The sequence below is a fragment of the Apis dorsata genome, unplaced genomic scaffold (genome assembly GCF_000469605.1).
Source record: "Apis dorsata unplaced genomic scaffold, Apis dorsata 1.3 scaffold_92, whole genome shotgun sequence".
Lineage (NCBI taxonomy): Eukaryota > Metazoa > Arthropoda > Insecta > Hymenoptera > Apidae > Apis > Apis dorsata.
This window is the reverse complement of record NW_006263390.1, coordinates 1264652-1274914: the sequence shown is the minus strand read 5'-3', so window position 1 is coordinate 1274914 and position 10263 is coordinate 1264652. Positions and strand designations below refer to the sequence as shown.

Below are 10263 nucleotides of genomic sequence, written 5' to 3'. Positions count from 1 at the left end.
GTCAAAAAAAAAAAAAAAATGCAAATTGCTTCGTCGACAAAATTAACAAAACGAAATTAGCTATCCGTCGTGGTAACGCGTCGAATCGAGTCGAAACGATCGAACCGTCTTATTCGATGATGCAGTACGTAGAATCTGGAATAAAAATCGAAACAATTACGCGAATACAAAAATTTTCCACTCACACATCGCGTGTATATATATATATATATATATTCTATACAAGGCATTCGAACCTGTAGTTTCTGAGACAATCCAGTCTATGTAAGCACCGACTCTGGTATTTACACCAGCGGTGTCGCCACAACCGATACCCATACTGATGATTCCCACCACGACGAAACGCTTGGTCGTAGGATTTTGCCAGAGAACCGGTCCCCCGCTATCCATCTGTTTAATTAATAAATAATTAGTTAATAAATAAATTAATTAAAGAATAGTTAATAAATAATAAATCGTCTCGAAAAACGTTATTTGTTACATATTTTTTTTTTTTTTTCTAAAAAATTTATCTCGCTTCACCTGACACGCGTCCTTGTCCTCCGCGTAGGTACATATCTGTTGAGGCGTTAAATCCGGATAAAATTTGGAACATTGAAGGTTCGTGAGCACGCTCACGGTAACTTTTTGCAAAATGTCAGACGGTGGCCCACCGAAACTCGTAGTACCCCAACCTGATCTCCACATCAACATACTTATATCACTTGAAATTTCAACGTTATTATCAACATCATACTTACCCAACAATTGAACGAACGAGCCGGCAAAAGTGTCGGGCGAGTGTTGGAAAGGTAGACAGGCAGGGCCAACCTGATTCCCAAATTCCATTTTCCTCCTCGTTTTCAAGAGGGCAACGTCGTTGAAATTGTCGTGGGCGTAATTCGGATGCACGATCATTTTGCTCACTTGATAGAGCATGGTCGCGTTTGTGTCCGAGTCTTGATATATATATATATACTAAATCGATCAATTGTGCATATTTCCAATTATCGCATCGATTTGATATTTATTTACCCGAATTTAAATCGTGATCGCCAACCAACACTCCTAACCGCGTATAATTCCTGTTCGTCATGCAATGCGCCGCTGTAAGCACGTATCTTACGGATATTATGGTGGAGCCGCAAAACACCGAGCGTTCGTCAGCATCCACTATCCCTGCCATCATGGGGAACTCGTTCACTCCCGTGTCGGTTCCGCCCACGATCCTCGACTTTGAAAGAAAAAAAAAAGAAAGAATGAAATCGTGTAATTCGAATATAATACACGAAGGGATACGTACGGGATTGTTCCATCCGCACTGGCAATCTATGGAGTCTTGCGGCCTCTTCACGGCCCGAATCTCGCAGAGGAAACGACCACCCTGCGACCATATAGGCGACGAAAACGTCACGACCATCGAGCTCGACGTGGATACGATGTTGAACCCCCCGTTACCGCAATAACGATGCGAGGCAGTGGAATTGATTTGCACGGTTAAACTGTCTTGAAAACAGTTGTAACTCTGAGGAAACGAGAGAGAGAGAGAGGGTTGTTAATTAAACCGGATGAAAAATTCTTTTTTCCTCTTACCCGTGGTAGCTCGAAGGTGGTACAAGTCAAATTCACTCGATAGTCGCTGGTGATGGTCCACACGCATGACTCTGATCCACGATAATAATACGGGTAGTTGGGGTTGTAGATGTAATACGTGGTACCGGGAATTAGATTTTGATTATAGTTGCACTGTCCCTTAATCAATTTGGCCGAAAGCATGATCGATCCGCAGAATATCAATAACGCCGCTGTAACTTGGGGAAAAGAAAAAATTTTCCTCGAAAATAATTGGAAGAAAATTATATATAAATCACAGTTTAAAATTCTCGAAGTGATCAAATTGTAATCTACGTTACATTTTGTATTTGTAACGAAATAATAAAAACGTTACATACGATAAGAATTAATTTGTGCGTATGTTTTGTTTGTTATAGTTGTGCGTATAGTTTTTTTTTTGGAATTGCTCGTTCTAAATTTGTTAAATACGAGACAGTGTATGTACCTTTTCTCATAATATGAAACGTTGTGATATTGTTTGCGAGAGCCATAATGCTTTGATCAACGATTTTGTTACGCTATTGGCAAGAACAAAAAAAATTTCGAAAGCACTATAACGACCATCTGCTTGCATTTGCCTACGTTTCGAGGTTTTTATCCATAGTCGTGAAGACGAAAAGCTATATAATTTCACCGGTATTATCATTATACAAGTCGTCTTATCAAATGTAGTTGCAACCTCGAGAATAAAAATGGATTTACGATAGCTGCCTAATAATATTTTTGCAATCGTTACGAAAAAAATTGCTACGAACGAAAATCTTCAACGTTGTTGATATTCGGCGCGCGCATTCCTGTCTTTTAATTAAGCGATAATAATCATTTCGAAGATTAAAACGATTACTCATATGTCAGATTAGATTCCATAATAAACATCTAAGATATCTAGAGATATCTTAAATTAAATTGAAAATTGTAGAAGATATGACATTGATCGATTAAAAAGTATTAATATCAATAACTCAATAAAATAATTATTATTTCTTGATATTTTTAAAATATTTCAAAAAATATTTTATTTCTTAATAACATACTAAATTTTTATAATTTACTAAATTACAATGAAAAATTTATCGTTGCAATTATTATTTATCTCTTGTAAGTATTCTTCGATCGATTATCTCGTGTACTTATAGATATTTGAAAATTGATATTAATAAATGTTATGATATTATTGTTAATAATATTAAAATAATTAAAATTTCTTGCTTTTTTTTTTTTATTTATGTGTATATATTTCTACGTCACACGCATATACATACACACATACGTATAAATAATTGATTATTATCAACTTTTCAATAACAATTTTATGCATTATTATAAATATATAATTTTCTAAAAAGTAAAAATGCATAAAAAAAGATATGAATATTTTACTGATGAATATTATTAATCATCCATTTTCCATTTTTCTATTTCAATTTTTTAAAAAAATTATATATGTACGATAATGCATAAATGTTATTGATAGCGATTAAAAAATTGATAATATTAATGTTATAAATTAAAACAACTATTTCACAAAAAACATTTTTCTTGTAATATTTTTTTTTTTAATCAAAATAGATATAAGTAAGATATAGGTAAAAAGATATAGGTGATTTTTCAAATAATGAAAAACGATATTATTATTATTGAAAAGAATCATTATTCAATTTTAACAAGTTAATTTATTTACATTAATTATATTATTATTACATTTGATACAAAGAACAAAAAATATATTTTCATTATATATACAGTTTTTATCAATAATATATATTATTATATAATAATTTATTAGAAAATATTGAAACAATTACTTTGAAATGAAAACGAAAAACATCAATTATAATCTACTTGATTTTTTCGAATTTTATACCTTTAGTAAATCGAATCGCTTTAGTAAATAAGTAGAAATATAAAAACAGATGGATTAGAATAGAACCGAAAATTGAATTAAACGCCATCTAGTATTAGTATATTAAATAAGTATCTAGTTACTATGACAATGAGTAGGATACAAATATGGAAATTAATAAAAATATGCAGTGGTATACAAATATATGTATGCATATTTTGTTTAAGTAAATTTATGGTATTATTACTGTGCGAAGTTGGTTAATTTATTCATTAATTTAAATATTTTAATTAGTTTCGAATGAATAATTTTATAAACTATATCTTAAACTACAAAAAAAGAAAAAGCAATGGCCAGTGTTAATACTAGTATTGAACAAGAAAGAAAAAAGGTAATTATTATTACATTTAATACAAATATATTATTATTATTTGTAAATAAAACGAGAGGTTATGTAAGTTCGAATGATCTTAACCTCACTTTTTTTTATACAATAGCATAGTCATAGAAGAGCAACAAGTGTTAAAAGCAATCAAGATACAACTTTTGTACCAGTATATTGTCGTAGACATATTTCAAAGACAAAACATACACTTAAAGCGCATAAGAATTTATCAGATTGCATAACTGATAATGATAATGATATGAAAAATCATGAGGATGAAGTACTTTCGAAAAGAAAAAGTAAAATATATGAACATGAAAGAAGTAAAAAATTAACTGAAGAGAATAATTCTCAGAAAACATCGTTTGACAAGGATGATGCAGATTCGGGTAATTTATATATGATATAAGATCATTTTTTTTTGAATAAATGATAATAAAAATTATATATTTTTCCAGGTATTAATTTATCAAGATTAAAAGATAAGTATGTTTCAAAGGAAACATTGAAAATAGTTAATGAATACCATAAATTGGAAAAATGTTACAAAAATATTCAAGAAGAATGTCAAAAATTAAATAATATTTTGGAGCAAAGGGAATTGGAATATAAGAAATTATGTTTACATTATGAGGCATTGATACAGATGGTTCAAGAATTAGAAGAAGCAAAAATTAATTTACTTAAACAAAATAAACAACTTGAAACAGAAAAGATTCAATCGAATGAGGATATTACGCTTTTAAAAACTATTGTATATCAATTAAATGCTGAATTAGAAAGATACCAAGACAAATTAGGAGACCGAAAACATGAAAATGTTTCTGCATCCAATAACGGTAACAATGAAAAGAAATATGATTCAAGAATTTGGGGAAATATCAATTTTCATGCATTAGGTCCACTTTTAAATGCTTATCAAGAAAATTTATTAGAAAAACAAGAACTTATATATATGTATGAACAGGAAATGGCTGATTTTAGTAGTAGATGTAAACAAATTCTTACAGAAAATGAAATTATGCATAAAGAAGTAGAAGAATTGAAATCAGAGGTAAATAATTATAAATAATATATTATATAAGATTATACATATGTAATGATGCGATATGTAATAAAAAATGTATTTAGTTATCATATAAGTAACTGTAATAAAAAAATATAGTGTGACAGGTATACAAAGGAAATACAAAAAATGGTTGAAAATACCGCGTTGCTAAAGAAACAGAATGATATTTTAAAAAAGGAAACTTTAAATATAAAAAGAGAAACTAATGATATTCGTTCGTCATATGAATCAAAAATAGAAGTGATTTTAAAATGCAATGAAGCTCTAAAAAAAGAGCATTCAATAACAATATCAGAATTGAGCAATTTACGAGGGAAATATGAAATTTTAAGTAAAGAATTTGAAGAAATGAGGAATAAAGAACAACAAACAGTGCCTACTACTGTTCATGTTACTGCTATTGAAGAATGTAAAATATTATTGGATGAATTAAAATATCAATATGAAAATGAAAAACGTGATCTTTGTAATCATATAAAACATATAGAGGAAATTCAACCTGAAAATGAAAAAAAACTTATAATGGTTATAGCCGAAAGAAATCATTTGAAAGGACTTGTTAACAATCTTGAAACAACTTTAAAGTAAGTTATTCGTTTATATTTTTTATTCACTTACATCTCTTATTTACATCTCTTTTTAATATATAATGACAATATATATTTTAGACGAACTCAACGTAAAAGTGAACAAATGCAAACTCTTGTTTATTCGACTCGTGTTTCACGTAATTCTTTGAAAGAGAAATTAAGTAAAGTAACTGCTTATTGTGAAGAATTATTTTCGGAATATGAAAGAATTGTTTCAGAAAGAGAAAAATTACTATCTTTTTTACGTGAAACGGAAAAAGAAAATGCAAATATGGATCGTCTTGGTAAAAGTATTACTAGTCGAGTGGAAGGCTTAAAAAATCAATTAGAAGTACGTATAAAATTTATATTATTGATAAAAAAAAAAAAAATTAAATAACTTATAATAATTTTCAGATTGTTCGAAAAGGTACGAAACAACAGGTAGATTCTGTAGAAAAACGTATAAAATTACAAGAACTTCATGTACGTCGAATGAAACACGATTATCAACGTAAAATACAATATTTAAACGATGTAATTAAACAACAGGAAGATATTATTGGCAAATTACAAAAAGAAAAACATTCTAGTCAAGATACGTTAACAAGACGAGTACTTCAGGCAACAAATGAGCCAAACAATTATAGTACTGGACCAAAAAATTCGTGAATTAAGTTCGTAAAATATTTCCATATTATTAAACTCATATTAAGATCATCCATAATAGATTGGACTTTGAAATTGATTTTTAACCAATCTCGTAATAAGCATCTAATTATGGAATAGGTGCTACTCGAAACACCGTCCTCGTATTTACCGACCGTGTCAGTCGCTTTATTTAGCGGTGACATCAAATGAAGCAAATGGCTACGAAGGCTACCGTGTGGACGCCACTGTATGAACGACTGATGGCAGTGGAGACTAATAATCATATAGTGAAAAGTTGATGTCATCCGTTATAGGTATGATGTCAGACGCGTTCCATTCATTCATATGTAAAATATACCTGTTCTAGCTTTAACCTTTTTTTTTTTTTTTTATAGAATTTAATAATAAATTGAAAAACATCGATAATATATTGATGTATATTGGTATTATAACAATCACCAATACGATATTCAAAAAATTATTTCTTCAAGTATAAGATGACTGTTAAAGATATATTTTGAAATTCATATTCCTTTTATATTTTCCATTTATCCTCTTTATTGCCTAATATTTATAAAAAATAAAGTTACTTTCCAATTTTCACAAATATGTATTTCAAAAGAAAAATTATATATCCGAAAAATAAAAAAAAAGATAAAAAAGAAACCAGGATAGGAAATAGATAAAGCTAATTTATATTCATATGATGAAAAAATTATATTTAACTAATTCATGAGAAATAGAATTGATTACTAAGCCATCGAGTAGTTTCGTAAATCGCGTCAGCTGCCGATTATTCAGTAGTTCGCTAAAGTTCGGAAAGCTTCGGATACGTTCGTTAAAAAGCAAAATGTCGTCTGCTAGGTGCGTCGTCAGAAACCGGGTCGTATTTCTGACGTGAAAATTGCTATGATAAGTGATAATGCAATGTCTCTATATACAAGTACGTAGTGTTTTTTGTTGGAAAGTGTATCAAAAGTCACAAAAGGATATTCTTCGCATTGGGCTGTCTCGTTGCCAACAAAGAAACTCTAGGAGAATACCGGTGAACATTGATTTTTCCTGTTTTCGCATCTTACTCGACAGATGATCAAACGGTAATGCATATCGTACGATTTGTCGATATTTCGTCGATTTGTTAATATTATAAAGATTTTAATGAATTCGTATTTTTAATAATACAAATAAATTTGAATAAGATAATACATCATCTTATTCACATTGTATCGTGTCAAATTAGCATTTGTTTTAAGATTCGAACCGATATGTTCGAATGAATCATAGTTACTACATTTTATTATTTTCGGTAAAATGGTTATCTTTATTACTTTGCACTAATGTTTTTCGCAGATGTCGCTAATTTGCAATATCACATTCTTCGTATATCTTTCGCATTTGAGAAATATCAAAATTTTACGATAACGTTATACGAGTATCGTGTATATTCTAGTGATGCGCAAACTCAAAGAGTTCAGTGTCATTTTGCTGAAATAACTAACTGTATTCTCGCTACGTTTCCTGAATTGTTAGGTTAGGTTTAACCCGAGAATAACTAGATTCACCTTCCTTTCATTCAACAAGAATGTTTTGAGACAAGAATGTTTCTAATATCTATTTATCCAATAAAAATATGTATAAAAATATTTTTTTATTATTTTAAATCAAAAAATTCATATACGGAAGAAATGAGAAAGAAAGAGAATAAAATTATTTCTCATAATTATGTATACGTAAACTGAAGTTTTTAGTTGTACATATTGAAAAAATTATCTTTAATTTTTTTCATTTAAAACAAAATCATGAAAATTTGAAAAAATATTTTCTGTTTAAACATACCAAAAAATAAAAAAATATTAGAATGAACATTTCGAATGAAGAATAATTATTTAATTTTATCAATAAGAAATAACAGACAATGCGTAGATATTTTTTTAATTTTCGCAGAGATATATACAAGGAAATAAAACGATTTATATATCGAAAAATATACATTTCAATTTTTTAACGTTGCCTGAGAATTAGTTCGACTTGAATGTTGCCACATCCGCTTCCGGTTCTTTGTCAAATCAGATCTCTCTTGATTTATTTTTTGCATTGTGATATATGCATTTAAAACATACTTAAATTAAGGATAATATTGTTACTATTATTATTAAAATCAACATTTGATTACTAAATGAAATTTAATTATATTCTGAACATACTTAGAAAGCGCTATATAATAAGAAATATTACTTTCTCCACAATAATTCGATTTAATATTTATACGATTAAAATATTTATGTGTATTTCCATTTTCTTCGAATTCATTTATATTTTTCAGTATTTTAATTATTTCAATTATTTCAAAAATCAATTATTTTTGTACGATTTATAATTATTTTATTTTTTAGGAAAGAAAAAAGAAAAAATTAAGAATATATTGTTTATATTTATAGAATGTTGCAAATGGAAGATAGTATCGAGGATAATGAGGGTGGAATTAAACTTAAGAAATTTTGACAAATAAAATACTGAAAAATCTTCGATTCATGGCACAAAATATACAAACAACAACGGGAATTGAAGACTGCAATTGAAAGAGGTCGAATCTGATTTGTCCATTTTCAACCAAATCTAACTTGACCTAAGCGCCGCTGACGACAAAGATACGAAGTATTGCTGATTATCGGCGTGCTGGAAGCACGTTACGTTGCTGGCTAAGCAACTATTGTACGTATTGGCGTGTATCGTCAAAAGGACGCCAGACATCGCGTACGCTTTCCCTGTTCGTCGTCTCCTTGCCACCTCTCTTCCTTCCGTTACGCCGGTGCAGTTCGTGCACTTCTACGCCGTGGTACGTTACTCTACCCTACAGCAGAGTCGTGTACAATAAATAAACGCGCGGCATGTATACGGGTTCCACGTGCTTTTCGTTCGGCTAAAACTATTTTCGACTATAAAACTATTGATTTCGAAGTAGAAAAAAGAAGAGAAAAAAAATATCATTAGTGAAATCTAAATCAGGGAAGAAGAAACCGGTAACGAGGATGTCGTGTCTAATATTGTGTGCAAAGTTGCCAAATGCCTGCTGTCGATAACACGGCGACTTAGTTCGGTGCACTATTCGCCACTGCCTTGCGAACTCTATTGAACGAAAACGACGTAATACTTAGAAGCTCTTTGTGTGTCGCGGTTGTGAAATTGCCAAGTGGTTGTGAAACAGTGCCGAGCAAAAGAGGAGTTGCACGAATATGGTGTAAAAAAAAAAAAAGAAGTTTCAATCAACAGTTTTAGAGAATGGAGTTCGAGCTGGACGGAAGCTTGAAGGAATGGGTAAAGGATAAACCGTTGAGTATCCTGCAGCTCGATCCTGCTGACAGAGCCGTCTTACGGATTGCTGGTAAGTGTCAATCGTTCTTTCTAGTTTCCATTTTCATAAACTGGTTACGTATTTAATTTTCTACCGTTATACCTTTCGCTTTTCGTTTTCATTTAAAGCGCGATTCACAAATGTTATTAGAAGTTTTCTGCTTTACCAAAGAAAATAAAATCTAAATAAATTCCGCTATACGTTTTTATATACAATGTAAGCACCGTATATACACGAATAAAATGTTCGATCAATTATAAAATGAGCATTATACATACGAATGTGTTGTATGTGTTGAAATAATTACGTTAAATGGCGATGATGTTTGTCGTGTCTCTTATGAGACCAGATCGTAATCGACAACATACGTAATCGACAAGAATATTACCATGTAATGAATTTTAAATTAATAATAACGACGATTAATCTCGTTTCTCAAGGTGGACAGATATTAATCAATGATACTTACGACTCGCCGCGACGTGAATTTGAATCAATAATAATGTTTGTAATTGATAAAATTTATTTGACCCTTCATATCCCCTGGTGATTCTCTTTCAAATACCTCTTATCGATTAGCGCATAAGGGTTTCGTGAGAACTGGAAAGTATGGTAAGTCGGTATATGAGTATATCGTCTGCTATTCTCCAGCTAGTTCGAGAAAACTGATACACGCAGTACCTTCGAAAGTACGATACGAATATAACGAGTCATAAATTAGCCATGTTATAAATTCTTGCAATGTAGGAAATGAGAATCGTTTGCGAGTATAATCTTGAATCGACCTTCGACGCGGGGTAT

The 10263-nt window shown here is 30.3% G+C and overlaps 2 protein-coding genes across 6 annotated transcripts; one reads left to right on the top strand and one right to left on the bottom strand.

The window, feature by feature from the left end:
- On the bottom strand, window positions 1-2175 carry LOC102681587 (venom serine protease 34-like). The gene is made up of 8 exons (XM_006611783.2): window positions 2039-2175; window positions 1573-1790; window positions 1283-1504; window positions 1012-1213; window positions 741-935; window positions 523-674; window positions 237-390; window positions 1-135 (listed from the first exon to the last, which is right to left on the bottom strand). The coding sequence occupies exons 1-8, from the start codon at window positions 2082-2084 to the stop codon at window positions 110-112; spliced, it is 1215 nt and encodes a 404-aa protein (XP_006611846.1). The 5' UTR covers window positions 2085-2175; the 3' UTR covers window positions 1-109.
- Window positions 2176-3562: 1387 nt separating this feature from the next.
- Window positions 3563-9373, top strand: LOC102680741 (centrosomal protein of 89 kDa-like). 5 transcript variants are annotated; one of them, XR_004149817.1, is made up of 8 exons: window positions 3563-3827; window positions 3934-4210; window positions 4280-4875; window positions 4987-5474; window positions 5559-5811; window positions 5877-6136; window positions 6249-6424; window positions 8549-9373. XR_004149817.1 is itself a non-coding variant. In XM_031508636.1 (7 exons), the coding sequence occupies exons 1-6, from the start codon at window positions 3786-3788 to the stop codon at window positions 6129-6131; spliced, it is 1911 nt and encodes a 636-aa protein (XP_031364496.1). In that variant the 5' UTR covers window positions 3563-3785; the 3' UTR covers window positions 6132-6136; window positions 6249-6623. The 5 variants fall into 5 exon arrangements, 1 of the variants encoding a protein (XP_031364496.1); XR_004149816.1 differs by lacking the exon at window positions 8549-9373 and adding an exon at window positions 6506-6623; XR_004149814.1 differs by having other exon boundaries at window positions 5877-6424.
- Window positions 9374-10263: the final 890 nt, after the last annotated feature.